Raw genomic sequence first — 22,747 nt, forward strand, 5'->3', positions numbered from 1 at the left:
CCAGGACCTAGGAGTGGGATAGAGGATTAACTGTAAAGGGCAGTGGGGGTGGGGGTGGCTCTAGAGATGGTCTTTATCTTGATTGTAGTGGAGGCTACATACTGTCTACATTTGTCAAAACTCATCAAACTGTGCACTTTAAAACTGTTTACAATAGCCAGGACATGGAAGCAACCTAGATGTCCATCAGCAGACAAATGGATAAGGAAGCTGTGGTACATATACACAATGGAATATTACTCAGCCATTAAAAAGAATACACTTGAATCAGTTCTATTGAGATGGATGAAACTGGAGCCCATTATACAGAGTGAGGTAAGCCAGAAAGAAAAACACCAATACAGTATACTAATGCATATATATGGAATTTGAAAGATGGTAACGATAACCCTATATGCGAGACAGAATAAGAGACATAGATGCATAGAACAGTCTTGTAGACTCTAAGGGAGAAGGTGAGGGTGGGACGTTCTGGGAGAATAGCATTGAAACAAGTATATTATCATATGTGAAACAGAACACCATTCCAGTTTCGATGCATGAGACAAATGCTCAGGGCTGGGGCAATGGGATGACCCAGAGGGATGGGATGGGGAGGGAGGTGGGAGGGGGGTTCAGCATGGGGAACACATGTAAACCCATGGCTGATTCATGTCAATGTATGGCAAAATCCACTACAATATTGTAAAGTAATTAGCCCCCAACTTAAATAAATAAATTTATTAAAAAAAAAAAGAAAGAAAAAAAAAGAAAAAAGAAAAAAAATAAAGGGTGAATTTTGTTTATATAAATTACTCTTCAATAAACCTGACTTAAAAAAAAGCATCAGGAAGTATGGCATAACAGTGTGGGTAATGGTGGCATTCACACTCAAGCTGATCTTTACAAGGAATGCCATTTGTATGTCTCTTAGTGCAATTTTGAGGTTAAACAACATGCTGAGTCCTTTATCTCTCAGGTTTGACCAGAGGTAAATACCACAGGAGATTGTATCCAGCAAGCAGAGTGAAATATCAGTGTTTGTTTCATAGGTTCCCATCCTTGTAGATCACTCTTAACTACCTGTGTCCCTTGATGAAAAGTTACACTTCTGCCAAGCAACTTTCTCTACCAAGATCCCTATGTTCTGGGTCCCTGTAATCTCACTTTTAATCCTTCAGGCTTAGGAATACCTGGCTATTATTGGGGGTTCAGTATACTGCACAATCCTTTCTGGTTCCTCCACACCCTGCCCACAATAAATTATTCTCAAATTATTCAGTTTGAATGTACCATTTCTTTATTGCCAGAATCCTGAACGATACAGAAAGCTAAGTCTTCTGGCCTCATTCCTTTTTAAAAAAAATTTATTGGAGTGTAGTTGCTTTACAATGTTGTACTAGTTTTTTGCTGTACAACAAAATGAATCAGTTATTTGTATACATACATCCCTTTTTTTTTTTTAATTTTCTTCCCATTTAGATCACTTCAGCTCATTGAGACAAATTCCCTGTGCTATAGACTAGGTTCTCACTAGCTATCGATTTTATACACAGCAGTGTGTATCATTTTAAGTGTGAGCACTTTGGCTACCCTTTCACATATTTGATATTTAGTTTCTCCATCTGTTATATAATAATAATAATAATGCCTCATTAGCAAGGTTATTATGAGAATTAAATAATGATGTAAGTTTTTAGTAATACTTTTTCTCTTTTTCATCCTAGTCTCTGTATTACTGGCTGTTTATTCTCCTTCAGTGTCTTCATATGCTTCTATTTCTACTCTCGCTTTTAAGTAACAATTTCTTTATTATGTATAAATGTATAAGTAATTTACATAGGGCTTTATAATGTTCAGAAGCCTGCATAAATGGCTTAAATGTACCGTGGTTATGTTCCTGGAATAAACTGTTGCTATTTCTACTGCTACAGAACAGTTAAGTCAAATTTTTGAATTAGGTCAACAAAATCCACAAATAGGGTGGAATCTTTGGACTGTCTAAGCAGGGATAGATCTGGAATAAATCAGCCACAGATATCACTTGTCAGCACTCTAAGGGAGGCCTTTCAAATAAGGGCGGAAGGTACATCAAGAATGTCAGCTTCTAGTAGCATTACGATGAATCCATTAAATCTATATTGAGAGTTTTCCATCATGTGGATTCAAGTTAACATAATCGTTTTATTGCAGTAATGTCTAAACAAGGATCCACAATTAGGCTGTATTTTTATCTTGACTTGTGAACTATTGCTGCCAAGTACTCAAATTTCAAGCTTGTTGAGACATATGTTATCCCTGGAAACCCTTCATAAAAATGAAGCATTTTACTGTCCCACCAATTCAGTATAGTCTGGTCAGTTCTCTGTCTAGATCTAAGTAAACCATGTAATAGTTCCTACACTAGCGAATAATATTTTAAATGGCTTTTAAAGTAAAACCAAAAAGAACAAATTTATTTCTATTTGTGCCAGTTGATCTGGTTTGGATTCTCTTTTCCAGCTTCTTAAATAATGAGACAGCATGAAGTTGTGGGAAAAGAACTGGATATGGAATTAAGAAGATCTGTATTTGAAATCTAGCTCTAATGCTGCTTCCTAGCTGTGTGATCTCATTAAATTACTTATCTAGCCTCAGTCTCTATCTGTCAAATGGGGATCTACTGGTGACTTAAGTGAGCTAATAATGATATGACAACATATTCCTTTAAGTACTTACTAACATTTTTTATAATTCATGTTTGTGAAGTTTCAAATGTGGTTAGTAAAAATGGGAATGAAGGAAACTTTCAGACAGAGGCAGGAATGTTTTGGTTAAAAGTTAATTAAAATACAAGAGAACAAAAGCAAGATAAAAATGAGTACAATGTATGCATTTATAGCCCACATGTTACAGTTCAGTATTTTAGGTTTGTAAGTGACAGCCTTCCCAGTATAGCAATGTTAATTATGAAGTAGCTGTCAGTTTCAAACTGTGCACCTGACTGAGGCTGAAACTATTCACCATTTCCACACATGATCATTTAATTTAAGAGTCCAAAATATACATCAATAAATCAGTTTGTGTTTCTGATTTTGTTTCCCTAAATCTTCTTTTGAAATGGCCTAGTGACTTTCTATTTAATGAATATTAGTGCATTTTATTTCACAAATGTGATTTGTAATTATCAGAGCTGGACTGAAACCTCGGGATGAGGTGGTGAGTCTAAGACTGAACACAATACTAAATGTATACTTAAATTTTCCAGAGCTCATTCTCCCATTGATACTTAAATTTCATGGTCAAAGCAATAGATAGAATAAATATCAAAAAGAAGAATAGGAGAGGGAAACAGAGAAAAAGAGACAGAGGTGAGGAAAGAGAGAGAGAAAAGAATGAGAGAGAGAGAGATTGAGAAGGATCTTGGGAAAATGTTCAGTGGAAAATCTGTAGAAATGATGTAAGAGAAAGCAAAGGCAGGGATTGGAGTGAGGGGTGTATAACTGAGACTATAAAAACTCAGAGAGAAAACTCACCATCAGAGCTGAGTTTGGGAGAAACTGCACAGACAAGACTCTAAAGTTAGACTCTCCTGATTTTTCACAAGGTAAGTTAAATATAAAAGCTGATAACGAGTTAAACTTTTTCCTTTTAACTGTTTTTTAAAAAGTTTTTGAATACTTTTCAAATGCTTTGATTATATCTTGATTTTGTTAAAATTAGAAATGTTTTTGGGAATATTATCCTCTCTAAAAATGAGTAAAATATCTAAGATATTTTGTAATGCAAACTTAGGGTAGAGATAATTGTTTACTCAGGCATTTTATGTTTATTATATTGATTTTGCTTTTATATTCTATTTCAAAATAAAGACAAAGGGAACTCAAAATAATGATCCTATAAGAGTGTTAGATATATTAATTTTGCTTTTATCAAATATGTCCAGTGTTAGGAAATTTTCAAAGTTACAAAGTGGCCTGATTCTAAAACCTTAGGTAGAAAAGAAAACCAAAGTTACAAAGTGGCCTGATTCTAAAACCTTAGGTAGAAAAGAAAACCTTAGGTTTCTCTCTTATCTTTGTTTCTATTAAAATTAGAACTTAACAAACATCCCTAAATTAACCAAATTATATGTTCTATGTTCTTCAAACCTATACTATCCAGTGCTTTTATTCTTATGAAACTCAAATAGACAAATATGATACTAGTAACCTAGTTTAAAATAGACTTAGGTCATGTTTATTCTTCAGTATTTGAAGTGCCCTTGCTATTAATGATTGAAATAAGTGTTAATCTGAAACATACGCCTGAGTTCTGTTTAAGAAGAAATTTAGAAGGTTGTTTCAACTTTTGATCTGTGGAAACTGTGTACAGTCTACACATTCAGTTCTAGCAAAACAAAATATGACTCCTTTGAATTCCAATTATAGGTTCCATAAGTTTAGGAAAGTGATTACTATATATTTCTGAGTTATCTTTCTAGAAATTAGATAAACAATGATTTATGATGATTTCAGTGCTCAGGTAAGCTATAGAATTGATAGCAGTATATTTAATGGTCTCCCACAAACATCAGGCACATTTTGCATCTTCTCTTTAATTTGGTATTACTCTTCAGCACTCTTACAGAACTTTTCTAAGGAGAGCTTCCTGTAGATATGCATTCAAGTCTCCTCTTTATAAGTTAATTGAATGTGGCTTCATTCAGTAAGTTACTTAAGGTATTTAAGGTTATTTGCTTTCTCCCTTTATTTCTCAGGGTTTTTAACTGATTCTGATACAATGAATCATGAGCAATAAACAAGCAGTTATGTTTAGAGACTAGGTTTGGGGACCTTAGGGGTACAATTTTAACTTATTCAAATATTTTCATGATTTGAACATTAGTTAATAATTTAGATTGGAACAGAACTCAAATTGAGAAGTCTCAAAATATTACCCTAACTCTGTCATTATGCAGTTGTGCAACTTCAGGCAAGCACAGCACAGAGTATTATTGAAACAGACAAAAGAACTAAAAGTGCCAGTGATATTGAATGTGAGAATGACCTGGGAAGCTCCCACATCTATCACTTTTCACTATATTAGAGAATGAAGAATCAATATCATAGAATCCTGGGGCTAATCCTTAGACATCATCTAATTTAACCTTCTTACCAACAATTCATCTACTGTGATCTGTACCCACCAGACAATCTTTGCTTAGATTCAATGTTATCAGAGGAACACAAGCTTTGGAGTCAAGAAAACAGCCTTCTAATCTCAGTCCTGACTTCATCAGCTTTTACTCAGCTTCCCAGGGGCTTCCTTCTTTCTTAGTAAAACTAGAGTTTGTGTGTATACAAATGGAGAGTCACACGTTCCCTCCTAGCCCTGGACACCTCTCTACATGGGCCAACTTCTATGTCCCTGAAGATCTCTCTAATTAGAGATATTTTTAGCTGAGTTCTCCTCCTTTCTCCAAATAATTCTCAGGGCAACTCACAGGAGCAGTGGTTGGCATCACTGGCCAGTAATTACTGGTGCTTTGGTTGGCATGAACTGGCTGTTGCTTAGTTTTGCCTTTTCTCCTTTATCTACGATGCCTCATCAGCTCTGATCTCAGCACAAAGCACACACTCCCTCCAGAACCAACTCTTCTGCCATGCCTCCTTCTGCTTACCCTCTCTTCATCCATTTTATACCTCCCTTTCATCTCCTCTTCCTTAGATAAGTTAATTACCTTTGAGTCTGGCTCTCTCCATTTACTGAGAATGAAAGTGAAAAGTGAAAGTGAAAATTGCTCAGTTGCATTCAACTCTTTGTGACCGCATGGACTGTATAGTCCATGGAATTCTCCAAGTCAGAATACTGGAGTGGGTAGCCCTTCCTTTCTCCAGGGGATCTTCCCAACCCAGGGATCCAACCCAGGTCTCCCACATTGCAGGCGGACTTTTTTTCCATCTGAGCCACAAGGGAAGCCCAAGAATACTGGAGTGGGTAGCCTGTCCTTCTCCCAGGGATCTTCCAGACCCAGGAATCAAACCAGGGTCTCCTGCATTGCAGGTGGATTCTTTACCAACTGAGCTATCAGGGAAGCCCTTACTGAAAATAGTAAATTCCAGTTTCTGATGATAGCCTCCTTCCTTTCTAAAACTCTATGTCCCTATGACACAAGGCTCTAACCACTGTGAAAAATTCACCTTTAAAATATCAGCTGGGCCACCACTGATAACTTGGCTGTTGGCCTACCAAGTAAGAGCTGTGGCTTTCCATGGTCCTCTCCAAGAACCTTCCCATGGACTTCTCCATGACTTCCCTGTGTTCCCACATTGGTGGTTGCATTTCCTTGCAAACTCTGACTTGTCCATCCATGCCAGGGCACTAAGACATTTAAAAAGTGACATCTCTTCCTCTTCCTCTTCCACAGTCCATCCCTTCCTGGCTGCTCCCATATTTGTGTACAGTCTAGTTCCTGTAGTGAAGTCCTTAACTACCATAACACCCATGCTGGCTCTGCTTCCATTACACACCCCAACTATGCTATACTGTCAACGTTACAAAAACTGGGAAAACCATGACTCAACATAATTAGTGATTTTTTTTAAAAAAATAAAATTAATAGAGATATTTTATGAACCATAAAACAAAGTATAAATCATTTAAAATTCAATTAAAATTTTACTTCAGTTAATATAATAAGAGTTTAAAGAATAATTATATTTTAAGTATAACAGATTTCTTCCCTTTGCTTTCTTTTCATTATGATATTGTTCATGCGTGCATGCTTGCTAAGTTGCTCTGGTCATGTCCAACTCTTTGCTACCCCATAGACTGTAGCTCACTGGGCTCCTCTGTCCATAGGATCCTCCAGGCAAGAATACTGGACTGAGTTGCAAGGGATCTGCCTGGCACAGGGATCAAACTCACATCTCTTATGTCTCCTGCATTGGCAGTCAAGCTCTTTCCCATTAGTATCACCTGGGAAGCCAGATATTGTTCATAGTTTTATGCTAATATTTTAATAGAAATATTATGGCTGAAATTAATGATAATGCATAGTATACTATAACATTAAATGTTAAAAGTGATTGCCATTTATAACTCTCTTTAGTAAAATTTCCTTCCCTCAGTCAATATTATTTTATTATATTTTATTTTCTATCACTATGTTATAATTCTAAATTCCAAGGTCCAATTTTATTCCTTAAAATGAAGAAGGATAAAATTTTTTCATAAAAATAAAAGAATAAAAAGAAATATTTTGACAAATTGCCATTTTTAGAAGGCAATATTAGGATATGGTGGTTTAGTTGCTAAGCCATTTCTGACTCTTGCAACCCTAAGGACTGTAGCCTGCCAGGGTTCTCTTTCCATGGGATTCTCCAGGTAAGAATACTGGAGTGGGCTGTCATTTCCTTCTCCAGGTGATCTTCCCATCCCAGGAATAGAACCCAGGTCTCCTGCACTGCAGACAGATTCTTTACCAACTGAGCTAGGAGAGAAGCCCTTCGTATCAGGATAATAATAGCTATTATTTAACAAGTTATCACATTATGCCTGTCCCTTTACCTGTATTATTTCTAGTCCTTATAATAAACCTAAAAAGTAAGTTTTTGCCCCATTTTCCTGGTGAAGATATTAAAACAATGAAGCTAAGTAACATTTCCAGTCAGGAGTCATATTCAGGTCTGTGTAACTTAAGAACAACCAATATCTTTCTACTAACTCACTTTTCTTGGATTAGAAAATATAACTACAATACCAGGAGTCAGGAGATGAGGAAGTAACCTGAGCTGAGTCAGCTCATCTATTAAAAAATAGAATTATAATATTTTCCATATAAATCATAATTTGACTATTAGGAGGATGAAAGGAGATAGATTTCAAAATAATAAATTACCTTGCAGACATTAAAATAAAGAAGATTATTTACAACAACTGTACTTGAAGGAAATGAAAGCATTACAGGAAGAGTCTGCTCTTGTAGGAGGAAATCATTGGCTGGGCAGCGCCAGTGGCCGAGGAGTTTTCATCTCCGCCAGGCTGTGAGCAACTGGATGACAGAAAGAGTGTCTCATTCATGTCTATATCCTTGGTGACTGATAAACGGAGTATATCTAATAAATGCATCTTGTTGTTGAGTATTATAAAATATATTTGGGGCTTTTATTTATATTTTAGAGTATTTTTTCACTGATTATATTGTCTAATTTAATGTAATTAAAATGCAATTTACTATTTTATTAAATAGTATTCATACATGCTAAGTCGCTTTAGTCGTGTCCAAATCTGTGTGACCCCATGGACTGTAGCCCCCCAGGTTCCTCTGTCCATGGAACAAAAGCAAGAATTCCAGGCAAGAATACTGGAGCGGGTTGTCATGCCCTCCTTCAGGGAATCTTTCTGACTCAGGGATCAAACCCATGTCTGTCATGTCTCCTGCATTGGAAGGTGCGTTCTTTACCGCTAGTGCCACCTGGGAAGCCCATTAAACAGTATATGCAAGTACAAAGTGGAGTAAAAAGTGAAGGAGGTGGTAATAGTCCACACTATCCTGATGCATATATATGCCATGTTTAGCTTCATTTATCCAACTTTACTCTCTGAATGCCTTTTCACATCACTTAAAAGTGGCTTGTATCAAATGACCAAATAGCATGTGTGTGCACAATTTTATTAACATTTCACCATCTCTAGTTTTGAAGATTCTTTTTTCTCCCATTTATTAACTGTTAGAATTAAACAACAAGTTCCCTTACCAGTATTGTACACAATCATACACAAAGTTCTCTTCTATTTCTAGAGGACATAGTTTTCTATGAAGAAATTTAAAATATTTCAGGGATCAAAATGCAAATTAGTGTTTGATAAGGAGAAATCTTAAACTTTACTGGAATAATGATTAGGAAGGACACATGTCCCTCTCATTAGAATGAGAATCTGTAATGTGAAACATGAACAGACATACCAGGAGTTTGGCATAACTTCATCATATATGGGCAAATCTCTTCCCATGATTAAGCCTTAGTTTCCATATCAGTTAGTATCTGTCCCACATTTCTGTTTACCTACCGCAAAGGACTGCTTCATTCATTCATTCTTTCAACACTGACTCCCTGCCAGGCATTATGTTGGGTGCTGACATAAAATAGTGAACATGACATAGTTCCTACCCTCAAGGAGTTTACAGTAACATTTACATACTTTACTTATCTGGGCTTTTTAATAATGTGATGTTACTAATATCATGGTAGGTTTCTACCTTCTTAAATTTGTGCAAGAAAGATACTAGCAGTATGGTTGAAAATTCAAAATAGAAAAAAAAATTGACGTATTCAACAACAAAGTTTTATGATTTTGGAAGGCAATAGTGTCTGAAAAAGAACAAAAATGGTGCCAGACAGAATAAAGTCAGTTAACACATGTATACTAGTAAATTATCATTCTTCCTGATTTGTAGCACTCAGGGAAAGTCATTTTAAAATGCAGGTGTCTGTCACATTAAGAACACCTCATCCGTACACATCTGACTTTATAAGCAATTTGTTTTGGAGATGGGAAAATGCTTTCAGTTCAGTTCAGTTCAGTTGCTCAGTCGTGTCTGACTCTTTGCGACCCCGTGAATCGCAGCACGCCAGGCCTCCCTGTCCATCACTAACTCCCTAAGTCCACCCCAACCCATGTCCATCGAGTCAGTGATGCCATCCAACCATCTCATCCTCTGTCATCCCCTTCTCCTCCTGCCCCCAATCCTTCCCAGCATTAGGGTCTTTTCCAATGAGTCAACTCTTCGCCGGAGGTGGCCAAAGTATTGGAGTTTCAGCTTCAACATCAGTCCTTCCAATGAACAACCAGGACTGATCTCCTTTAGGATGGACTGGTTGGATCTTGCAGTCCAAGGGACTCTCAAGAATCTTCTCCAAGACCATATTCAAATGCTTTACACTTCCACAAATAAGTTAAACTTGAAAAAGCAGGAAACTGAGAGGCTGAAAGCATTGCATTGTTGTTCTGGCTCTTCTAACTGGCTTTGTGACTTTGGAAAATTGACTACTGCTGATAGAAGAACAATGAGAAATGAGAAAGAATGCATTCCTGACATTTTCATTTCTTTAAAATAAGGAAATGTTAAATTTCTCAGTCTCAATTTGCACCTTCCTTTCAAAATCATACTCAATATATCAAGCAAATGCCCATCACACAATCTACTGAAAAGAGCAAATTTCACGAAAAGAATTTTAAATAAAATAAACACCATGAGTATTTCTCAGATGTATTTCAGTGAGAATGAAACAGACAATGTATATGCTAGTGATAGAAGCAACCAGTTGTAGTTCAATTGCTCTTTGGTGAAAATCTTCAATGACTTTAAATTTAGTATTTGAGTTTAAGAGGATCTGAAATTAATCCCCACTTCTGAAGTTCTAAGTGCTTTAGCCACAGTTAGTTCTCTTGTTTGTGGAGCTGACTGCACCAAAGGTTGTGGCATGGCAGCACCAATCAAGAAGAAATTCCAGCGTCCAGGTGTCTGCTTTCCAGCAGGAAAGTGTCTCAAGCATCTGGTTTCTTCTACCATCAATGAAAACTGGAAACAACCTTAATGCCCGGTTCAAATGTCACTCATTGAAACATTAAGATTATACCTATAATGTCGAACTGTTATGTATCCTCTTGACTTTTAACATAGACTTTAAAGATGGCTCCAAGTTCCCTGTGTCACTCTGCATATAAGCTTTACTTTCCCTGGAAGAACTTGACTTCAAATACCTACCTTGTGCTCAATAATAATCATTTTTATACAAAATGGTTTCATGGAAAATTTAGAGTTTCCATTGAAAAGTTTTACCTATGATAAAATAAGAATGACGCAGTGTTTTTTCACAGATAAATGTATATCTTTATACATTCTCAATAATAATATTAAACATACAATACATGTTTTATTGCTCTTATTCGGCAAACAAGGCAAGTCCATAATGATTTGTGCTATTTGTAAATTAAACAATTCTAAATTAAGCAAATTTAATTAATTAAAATGTGAGATCATAGATCATACATGAATTTTATTAGACAACTTGACAGTTTAGGCATCTTGCTCAAGGTTAACTAGCACAACAAAGACAGTTATCCCTGTCCTTCAAGTCTTATTCTGAGTTTTCCTCACCATCACAGAAATGTTTTCTATATATCTGAAATTTTCTATTATCAAAAATTCCTATTTTTGTATTTAAAATAAGAACTTTTGATAATGGTAATAGTAATTTTTTATCCATTAATATATGAAGTAGGAAACAGCAACCCACCCCAGTATTCTTGACTGGAGAATCCCATGGTCAGAGGAGCCTGGTGGGCTATATACAGTCTATGGGGTTGGTGGAGTATAGTCCATGGGGTTGCAAAGAGTTGGACACGATGAAAAGACTGGGCACATCCAGTAACACTAAGACTTGTAAGTACTCTGAAAATATTCAAATGATTATTTTACCTGATTATTTTATTTAGACACACTGTTAATAACAAATGCAGAGAAATAGGAACTTAGTCAAATCTTTAAATTTTTTATAATTCTGTGATTTAAAAAAAATTTACTCATTTTCTGGCTGCATCAGGTCTTAGTTGCAGCATGCAGGATCTTTGTTGGGGAACACTGGCTGTGCTTGGGCAACACTAGTTGCCCCGAGGCATGAGGGACCTTAGTTCCCTGACCAGGAATTGAGCCCACATCCCTTGCATTGTAAGCTGGATTCTCAACCACTGGACTACCAGGGAATTCCCAACATTATGTGATTTTTTTTAGAATTTATAGCTAATACTGCATGAAATATTGCACAATCCTTTCTCTCACCCCCAAAAAGCAGATATAACTGCTGCATACTGGGGCATCTGGATCTTCCCTCAGCTGTAACATCTTTGTTTCTAAAGTGTGGGGGAACTGAGTATACTCTCTTAAGAATGATGAGAAAAAAAAAAACTTCAAGCAAATATTTGAAGGTAAATAGGTATAGCATATTTCATCCATTCTGTGCACATTTAACATCTCTAAAATTGGAATGTCTTACCCTTGATTGCTGTTGTTATTTAGTTGCTCAGTCTTGTACGACTCTTTTGCGACCCCATGATCTGTAGCCTGTCAGGCTCTTCTGTGCATGCAGTTTCCCAGGTAAGAACACTGGAGCGCGTTGCCATTTTCTTCTCCAGGGGATCTTCCAGACACAGGGATCAAATTTGTGTCTCCTGAATTGGCAGACAGATTCTTTACCACTGAGACACAGGGAAGCCCTTCCACCTGATTTGCATGTCATAACTTAATTGATAGCATTTTTTTCTTTCTTAAAATACACTTATGAAATAGAATCGCTGCAAATGAAATCTTAAAATCGAAGACTTGAAGGCCCTCTCTTTTCAGCTAAAAATACTTAAAATTCATGAGGAGTATTTTTATGTGAAAACCTAAATGAAAAGTCTTATGCATAGACTCACCTTATTTGAGGGAAGGCAGAAAGGTTTTCTCAGCCAAACCTACACCAACAACATACAGTGTCTGTGCTTCCATCAGAAAAGAGTCGGATTCAGCAACAGTCTTTACAAAAGCTAGAAGCAACTTTAGAGGTCATTTGCCCAAAATCATACAGTGAAATAGCAGCCAAGCAAGAGCAGGACCTGAGTCTCAGAACCCCTAGCTCAGGTCTCTATCATACAGACTTTGTGTTAACCATTGTCCCTTAGACTCACCTTTACAATAAGAAAAAAGGTAGTTACTCTATTATCTACTATGCTGGAAGCTTTCCTCTATTATTAAAAAGACTCGGGTGAGCATGACTTTATGGAGAAGGATAAAGGCTACACTGTAGAAGTAGCCTACAGTATCAGGCTTCCCAGGTTGTGATAGTGGTAACGAACCCACCTGCCCATGCATGAGACATAAGAGACTCGGGTTGGATCCCTGGGTTGGGAAGATCCCAAGGAGAAGGGCATGGCACCCCAGTCCAGTATTCATGCCTGGAGAATCTCATGGACAGAGGATCCTGGGGGGCTACAGTCCACAGGGTCACACAGAGTCGGACACAACCAAAGCAACTTAGCATGCAAAGGGTACACTTTAGAATTTACTCTGCTTTTCAGTTTTACTGTGGGACCAACCTGACCCACCACTTGCCTAGAAGACCATCCCTGTTTTCAGACAAACAAGGTTTGAGAAGTGTTATGTGCAGGCTCACAAGGCCATTTCCCAGTGACAGAACTAGGGACCTTTCACAACATGTCCTGTTAAATCTCACTTAAATGCCTTGCAATGTCACAGTGGGAGAGGATTTTTAAGTTTAATTACTTTTTTAAGTACTTTATATTTAATTAAGACTTTAATTTCTGTTGAAAGTAAGGTGGGTAGAGTCTATCTTGTATATTTCCAATTAAGAAATTAGTAAATTAAAACATCCAAAAAATTATCTAGACTCGACCTAAAAATTTAGTCTTCTCATGAATTGCTAATGGTTAGATCCACTATCTCTAAGTCAGACCTTGTTGAGGAGAAATTTCTTTAGTCACCTGAGTGATTTGGTTTTCTTTAACACCAGCCCTCAAAGACATTGGCAACCATCAAAGAATGGTTGCCAATCTTTTCTTTTCCTAGCCCAGCCCACTTTAGAGATTATTTTTCATAATAAGTATGACTCACTGCAGCACTGATGGTTAATAATGCCAACATCTTTTTCGTCTTAGCAGACTTCTCATTTAATCCTATTTTAAATATAATTAAACCAGAATTTTTAATATGTCAGTGTGTACTGTCAATGTTTTAAAGGAATATGTGTGAAAGCGAAAGTTGCTCAGTCATGTCTGACTCTTTGCAACCCCAGGGACTGTAGTCCGTGGAATTCTCCAGGCCAGAATACTGGAGTGGGCAGCCTTTCCCTTCTCCAGGGGATCTTCCCAACCGAGGGCTCCAACCAAGGTCTCCCACAGGGCAGGCAGATTCTTTACCAGCTGAGCCACAAGGGAAGCCTTGTGGCTGTCTATCTGCAATCCAAACTTCATTGACAAAACATCAGGTCTTCCTCCTGCCACCACCACTCTAGCCACAGATTGGATGATCCCTTCAGGGTATAGTGAGTTCTTGCATGAGTCTTTGAAACAAAGGTTAAGATGTTACACAATGTAAGATGTTTGTTTATTCAGCAAAATCATTAGTGACAATATGTGCACATGGGAGACCAATTGACTGAAAATGAAGTACACACCTAATTTTATAAGGTAGATCTCATGCCCACCATCTATTTGGAAACTCCTCACATTAGAGGACTATTATTCAAAAATTTCTCAATTAAAATTATGACTGTAGAAAAAAAACTGCAGGTGCCTCCACTGTCATATAGTCACACAATGAACATCCTTTGAGTGTTCTTTCTATAATTCACAGTGTACACGGTGCTGAGTAGATTTTTAGTCATGGACTATATTTACCCACTATCAACAAAATAGGGAAATGGAGCTGAACCTGGTCTTTTCCTTCCCTCCCTATAATTTCCTGTTTCTAATTTTGTAGCAATCAAGTTTCAACTAGTTAATCAAATGTCTTTTGTGTGGCAGGTGCCAGGGTGTTTGTTTTCATTAGTGTACCAAATGCCATATTTAGGAACTTGGCCTTTTGGTTAACTGGCTACAAGCATGGCTTTAAACCATTAAATGTGTGTGTTTAAACTCAACATTTATTTTTATTTCTCCCTATCCAAATAATGAGGATGTGGTTATCTGTAAGATGACACATTATGACTTTTTTCCTATATACACCCAAGAACAAAAATATATACCTCAGACATGATCATCAATATTATAAGCACCCATCATCCTGTGCTGTTTATAAGATTGCAGAGATGAAGAGAAACCGGGTTAGTAAAATGTACATAAAAATAGATGAAGAAAGTCCACATGGGAAAGCTTATAAAATTGAAAAACGTCACACTTTGAAACTGTTTTTTTTAAGATGATTTAAAAAAAAAAAGTGGAAAGAAAACATCAGAATTATAAGCTTATCTTTGAGTGAATGGAAGAGTTATTTTTTTAAAGATATGCCAGAAATATGAGATCATTGTTAAAAAAAAGTTACATTTTTAATATATCTTACCTTTTGCTGAGGAAAGTCAAAGATATCAGCAAAATCAGAAGGAAAAATAAGATTCAATGCTTGATTTTCTAAAAGAATAAGTAATGCAGTTTTTGGTTGGTATTTTTTACCAGATAACTTTTACATTTCTTCCTGTTAGTTTTCTTCTGTCCTAATTTAGAGAAATAATCATGATCAGCTCTTTTTAGATGCCTAGGTGCTGTTTTAGAAGAGAAGCTATGGGGCAAAGGAGAAAAGAAAAGATATACCCATCTGAATGCAGAGTTCCAAAGAATAGCAAGGAGAGATAAGAAAGCCTTCCTCAGAGATCAAAGCAAAAATAAAAAAATAGAGGAGAAAACAATAGAATGGGAAAGACTAGAGATGTCTTCAAGAAAATTACAGATACCAAAGGAACATCTCATGCGAAGATGGGCACAATAAAGGATAGAAATAGTATGGACCTAACAAAAGTAAAAGATATAAGAGGAGGTGGCAAAAATACACAGAAGAACTACACAAAAAAGATCTTAATGGTGTGATCACTCACCTAGAGCCAGACATCCTGGAAAGCAAAGTCAAGTGGGCCTTAGGAATCATCACTACGAACAAAGCTAGTAGAGGTGATGGAATTCCAGTTGAGCTATTTCAAATCCTAAAAGATGATGCTGTGAAAGTACTGCACTCAATATGCCAGCAAATTTGGAAAACTCAGCAGTGGCCACAGGACTGGAATAGGTCAGTTTTCATTCCAATCCCAAAGAAAGGCAATGCCAAAGAACGTTCAGACTACTGCACAATTGCACTCATCTCACATGCTAGCAAAGTAATGCTCAAAATTCTCCAAGTCAGGCTTCAATGGTATGTGAACCATGAACTTCCAGATGTCATAGCTGGATTTAGAGAAGGCAGAAGAACCAGAGATCAAATTGTCAACATCTGTTGGATCATAGACAAAGCAAGAGAGTTCCAATAAAACATCTACTTCTGCTTCATTGACTACGCCAAAGCCTTTGACTGCGTGGATCACAACAACCTATGGAAAATTCTTCAAGGGATGGAAATACCAAATCACCTTACCTGCTTCCTGAGAAATCCATATGCAGGACAAGAAGCAACAGTTAGAACCAGACATGGAACAGCAGTCTGGTTCCAAATTGAGAAAGGAATACGTCAAGGTTGTATATTGTCACCTGCTTATTTAACCTCTATGCACAGTACCTCATGAGAAATGCTGGCCTGGATGAAGTTCAAGCTGGAAACAAGATTGCCAGGCGAAATATCAATAACCTCAGATATACAGATGACACCACCCTTATGGCAGAAAGTGAAGAGGAACTAAAGAACCTCTTGATGAAAGTGAAAGAGGAGAGTGAAAAAGTTGGCTTAAACCTCAACATTCAAAAAATGAAGATCATGGCAACCTTTCCCATCAATTCATGGCAAATAGATGTGGAAACAATGGAAACAGTGACAGACTTTCTTTTCTTGGGCTTCAAAATCACCGCAGATGGTGACTGCAGCCATGAAATTAAAAGATTCTTGCTCCTTGGAAGAAAAGCTATGACCAATCTAGACAGCATGTTAAAAAGCAGAGACATTACTTTGACAACAAAGGTCCACCTAGTCAAAGCTATGGTTTTTCCAGTAGTCATGTGTGGATGTGAGAGTTGGACCAGAAAGAAAGCTGAGCACCGAAGAATTGATACTTTTTAACTGTGCTGTTGGAGAAGACCTTTGAGAGTCCCTTGGACTGCAAGGACATCAAACTAGTCAATCATAAAGGAAATCAGCCCTGAATATTCATTGGAAGGACTGATGCTGAAGCTGAAACTCCAATACTTTGGCCACTTGATGTGAAGAGTCGACTGATTGGAAAAGACACTGATGGCTGGAAAAGATTGAGGGCAGCAGGAGAAGGAAACAACAGAGGATGAGATGATTGTATGGCATCATTGATTCAATGGACATGAGTCTGTTCAAGCTCTGGGAGTTGGTGGTGGAAAGGGAGGCCTGGAGTGCTATAGTCCATGGAGTCTCAAAGAGTCTGACACAACTGAGCAACTGAACAACAATATATTCAGTGAAGAGTTTATAGATGAATTAATCCAAACCTCTCAAAGTTCTTTTGAAGTCAGCATTGCTCCTCAATTTCACCAATATGGAAAATAAATTTCAACAGGTTAAGTAACACACACTCAAGATCATACTATTACTGAGGCAAATATGAGTCTCAAATCAAATTATTCAGAATGAATAATTCTTCTTTTTGCTCCCTGCAGGTTTCCAAATGATTTTTTTAAGGAAACAGAAGTTTGATGAGAATTCTTATTAATGATTAACTGGGGGACTTCCCAATGTCATGTGCCAAGTGGAGAAGTCAAGCCGCTTTTATTGGTAGCCCAGAGCCAGAGATCTTCTCCCAGCAGGGCAAGGCCTCCCATTTTAACCAGCAGTCAGGCTGGCAGCCAGAAGGTCTAATCTATATCGTAAATAAGCTTTAATTGGATTTATAGTGCTTTACTAATGTAAAAATTCATAAAAGTGTCAATGACACATGTTTGTGCTTACTACACAGAATTAATAAATGTAACCTTTTGACTTGCTGGCTTTCCTCTGTTTATATAGGTAAAATCTGAATCCCTATGTTTTCTTCATAATCTTATATTCTCACCCACTTTCCTCAGAAGCAATCAGTCATGAATCAACTTCCACTGGTCTCTATTTTAATTATAGGTTAGATTTCAAAATACAGGACATTGCTTTATGTATTTCCAATTTAGGTAAATGGTAGCATGGCATATATACTGTTATAGAATTTCTAATTTCCCCTCAGATATTCTCTATTTTAAATCCATGCATATAATTACACATATTGTTTGAAACATAGATAACACATATATTTAAATTGTTTGCTTTAAGTCTACAGTATGAATGTACCTCAACTGACAAATTCATTTCCTTCTTAGTAAGGTACTTGGGTTGATTCATTTTTTCACTGCTATAAACAATGAGGCTATGAACTTTCAAATACATGTTTTCTTATAAACTTTGGCCCATTTTTATTTAATTGTGTCTGTTTTTTAAATTTTACTTATCAGAATTACGTAAATGTTTCAAATGCTAATCTTACTTTTTTATATCTGTTCAAAATACATTTCATTTGTAATTTGTTATTTGTTGCAATTTGTTTACTGTACCTTATCACGTGAAAAATTTCAACTTTGATATAGTGTAATTTGTTAATTTTTTCTATGAAGTTCATCTTTTGAATCTTATCAAAAAATCCTTTTAAATCACAGAACATAAAGATATTCTACTATTGGAACAGTGATGTTTTTGAAATGTCATATAAAATTGCTTTTAGACACAGCACATTCTCTCTTGTTCACCGCAAACCCCAGCAGGGGTTGGTTTATCATACTTGGTCAATTTAACACATTTCTCCTTAGGTACATGATGTTGTAACCTGTGGATTAGACACTCAAAGAATAAGGTTCCACAAACTAGATTCCTCAGACTTGGGTTTTTTTGAGTTAAATTATGATTATAGCTGTACAACTCCAGTCTAGGTTTCCATGGAAATGAAGCCTTGATAGAATTCATTCTGGGAGATTGACAGCCTCTATTAAGTATAATTTAAGTGTTGCAAAGGTGCACTCCAATGTAGAGAAGCTGAATAATTTAGTTTATTACCTGCCTATAACAAGCTTTACATGCATTTTTGTTTCCTATCTTTATATGTCAAACTAATGAATGTTAACCCTGTTGTGTGTGGCCCTTAGATGCTGGACTGGAGATTAGCAAGTGCACATTTCATCCTGACTATGACACTGATGCTCTGGAGCTCAGGAAAAGTGCTTTCAGTGGGTGTCACAACAGAGGTAATGGAAAATAGGGGCCATATTTTTTAATGAACTTAAATCATTTTTCCTAAGGTCAGTAGCAGGTGCTGTTGACAAATACGGAGAAGTTTCAATAACACAGAAATCAACTAAATAGATGTTTCTTTCTATGCTGTGTCCTCACAATGGATTCAGAGAAAACATGGTATCTAAATATTTAAAAGAAAAAAAACTGTAAATAACAACAAAGATTGGTATTCCATAAACCAAAAACTTTAAGAGAAAATTCATTATAATTTTAGGCATATATATATATAATTTAATGAATTATATAAAGATGAAGTGATTTTATGTGAAATTTAAAGTTGTTTATATGTCAGGATTTGAGTCACTTGGCCAAAATTTTATCACTCTACAAATGTTTACTTGCTGCCAATATTGAACTACAAAGGAAAAGAAATGAGAGGCTATCTTGACACAAGAAAAGTTAACTTGGTTCATTTGATCTTAAGAGAAATATGCATTCTTTGTACTTTCTTAAATAGCATGAAGTGAGAATCTGAAATACATTTTACTGAAGAGCAAGTTTTACAAAAGGTTTGTGCCTTTTTTCCTGAGGATTAAGAATATCTTTAAAAAGAAAGAAAAATTGACTGTGTATGTATAGCAGTAGGAAGAATGAACACATATTTTTTGGAGGACCCTCTGAGAGACAATAAAAGATCTCGTAACTTTGCCCTTTGGTTTTTCTCCTGATCGTCATAATTTCTTTCTCGTGATTATTCCCTCTTTAGTTTCTATCCTTCCAAGTTTATGTAAGGAAGTAAAAGAAGGTAAGATTTTTTAAAAGGAGTTCTGGACTTTGCACTGTAGGTAACAAAGGGTTACACAGATTTTTAATTTTTTTATATGATGAAAGTAGTGTTTGAAGATAATTTACTTCATGGCAGTACTCAGGACAGAATAGAGAAGAGACAGAGAGAGGGGATAAATAAATTATATGGGGATTCAGAGTGTGCACTGAGTGAAGAGGTTGTTGCTGTTGTTCAGTTGCTGAATAGTGTCCGATTCTCTGAGACCCCACGAACTACAGCATGCGAGGCTCCTTTGTCCTTCACTGTCTCTCAGAGTTTGCTCAAATTCCCATCCATTGAGTTGGGTATTATATCTAACCATCTCAGCCTCTGCTACCAAGAGGATCTGATATCAGTCACTCCTGATAGGAATCAGAAAGAGCAGGGCAAGAGGGGTTTTCCAAGAAGAACTAGCCATACTTAGAGCAGATTTGATTTGTTTAGGAAAGAAGTTCAATGGCCATTAGTCTCAAGAGCTTTGAGGCAGACTGGAAGTATTCCAAAAGAGAAATGTTTGAGTCGGTGATGAAAAGGTTTAGAAAGTGCTACTCTTTCATTTTATTGGGGGAAAAAAATGAACGGAAGAGAAAGAGAATGAGATAAACAATTCAAAAACAAAGACAGGATGTGAAAAAAAATGAGTCCTGCTCACACCAAGAGTCTGGCTGTAGTTAATGTTTCCGCTCGGAGGGGAATATTCTCAAACTCTTGGGAAAGAAGTTACATCCCCTGGACTGCAGAATGACTCCAGATTGTTAATAGGAGCATTTTTTAAAATGCTGTGATTGGACCTGAGAAAGGAAGACAGACTTCATAAACCAGACACTTACACTTTTATGACTTGGAGGGACAACCAAGTGGCAATATGTGTAAATAAACAAATAAGAAATTTGACATGGGACAATAAAATCCTTGGGATAGCTCTGACTTGCCACAGATACTGATTGCTATTTGTTAGTAAATCACACTGGTAGAGATGGTAAAGCTCCCTCAAAACACAGATCGGATTTTTCTTATTTTTTTATCTCTTCGGTCAAATACAGGACCTGCATAGTGGATGTTTAGTGGTTTGAATGAATGAATGAATAGTGAAAAGAAAATAGCAAAAGGTTTATATTTTTTCAGAATTCATTCAATAAATATTCATCAGAAATATACTAATTAGTGCAATAATAATGAGCAAAATACTGGAATAGGGATTGAATAGCACAAACAAAAAGCTGATGAGACATAGTCTTTGACCTGAAGTTACTCACAATCTAATATGCAACATACATATGTTGTAGTTAATATAATACAAGGGAAAATGTAATAATTGTAGAGATGGAAGAAGTATAGATAAAATGCTATTAGAGTAATAAGAATGCAGTTGTTACTGGGAAAGAATCTGAAAGAGTAGTTAATATACTAAATTTTAGAGGCAGGTCTGGAGTTTTTCCTTTCTTTCTTTGTGTGTATATGTGTGTGTGTGTTATTTTCATTTCTTTTGGATAAATTTCAACCCTACATGTTTTTCTCCTCAGAAGTCTTTCTCTCTGGATCATAGCTCCATGAGAAACCAAGTTTCATGACATGTCAGCTAAAAATAGTAAAATCCAAATGTAGATGAGTGTATGTATACTCTTTCTCTTAATGAATGGACTCACTTTTCTTGCCCAATAGGCCTTTGATTCTGGAGTCTTAGGTGTTCAGTCATCACCCACAGTCAGAGAAGAGAAGTCAGCCACTGACCTGGCAGCAAAACTCTTACTTCTTGATGAACTTGTGTCTCTGGAGAATGACGTGATTGAAACAAAGAAGAAAAGAAGCTTCTCTGGGTTTGGTTCTCCCCTGGACAGACTCTCAGCTGGCTCTGTAAGTCATAAAGGTAAACAGAGGTAAGTGAATTCTTAGAGAAGGAACATTTTCATTTTCTAGTTCCTCCACACTGGGTTGAAAAACAGAGAATTCTACATAGAAAAAAGTACAATGAAAGTCTTGTAGGTAAACAGATTTGAAAGTGTCTTAGCTCATTTCTGAGTTTAAAGGCATCATTTTGGAAATAAAGTTTGGGGAGCAAAGTGACTGCCACTTTTGAATTATCAAAGTACTTAAAATTGAATTTGCCACTAATATGCACAATATGCACTAATATGTTTGTCAAAATATTTTCTGAAGAAGATTCTGTTGCATGTAGATACAAAGTAATTATTACTAAAGACATACAGCATTTGGGAGGTAAGGGCAAAACTGTATACTGTGAGATAAATGTTCCAGTCAATTAAGTTTTCTCTTTAATAGAGGTAACTAGAATTTCATTTTTATTTTTACCCTTGTTACAAAGCTTTCCAAATGATATGAGTAAGTCCCTTCTCCTATACCAAGAAGGTAGTGAAGATCTCTCAGGACCTAGAGTCAAAACAAATGTGTCTATGTCCCATTTCTTATTATTTCTAGCCGTGTGACTTGTATAAGGATCTTATACTCTGTGATCCTCAGCTTATTTATCTGGAAAATAGGGATAATTACTTACCTCCATAAAAATCAAATGAGAATTTTGCAAGCTGTTAATTATTATAATAAAATTAAAGTAATTAAATCTCTCTTTAATCATTGAGCAATTGTCAGTACTTTAAAGCAGTCATTCCAAACTAAATTCATTTTCTACCTCTTCAAAATCTATTCCTTGTTCTAGACACTTTGTATTAGCAGTGGCCCAGGAGACTACCCAGTTCCCATAGTCTGGAATTTGGGGAATATACTAGGATCCCTTTTGCTCACAGGACTCCTTTTCTTGAAACACTTCATTTTTCACTAACTTCTTTAAATCTTGTTTGTTTCATATGTTAAATATCTCCAAGATAGCCTTTCACATGAAGACTTTCTTAATTCTGACCTAAATGATCTCTTCACCTTTTCTTTCTCCAGTCTTCCCTCATCTCTTCTTCCACCACCATCTTCACTTCTTTAGATCACCAATTGTACCTTTTACTACCAAAAGAATCATCTAACACAAAATTTTTTTCATG

General features: G+C 36.3%; 1 protein-coding gene across 2 annotated transcripts in view; it reads left to right on the forward strand.

The window, feature by feature from the left end:
* Nucleotides 1–224: 224 nt before the first annotated feature.
* OSTN (osteocrin) overlaps nucleotides 225–22,747 on the forward strand; it is a 46,761-nt gene continuing 24,238 nt past the window's right edge. The window contains exons 1-3 of one of the 2 annotated variants that reach the window (XM_081537354.1): nucleotides 225–315; nucleotides 18,826–18,924; nucleotides 21,402–21,616. In XM_081537354.1, coding sequence (XP_081393480.1) covers nucleotides 229–315; nucleotides 18,826–18,924; nucleotides 21,402–21,616 — 401 coding nt within the window. In that variant the 5' untranslated portion in view covers nucleotides 225–228. Of the gene's footprint in view, nucleotides 316–3,497; nucleotides 3,566–18,825; nucleotides 18,925–21,401; nucleotides 21,617–22,747 lie in introns of those variants that run through there. The other variant, XM_081537365.1, reaches the window with a different exon arrangement.

Source organism: Giraffa tippelskirchi, chromosome 2 (assembly GCF_054371585.1).
Source record: "Giraffa tippelskirchi isolate mGirTip1 chromosome 2, T2T-mGirTip1v1.2.pri, whole genome shotgun sequence".
Classification (NCBI taxonomy): Eukaryota; Metazoa; Chordata; class Mammalia; order Artiodactyla; family Giraffidae; genus Giraffa; species Giraffa tippelskirchi.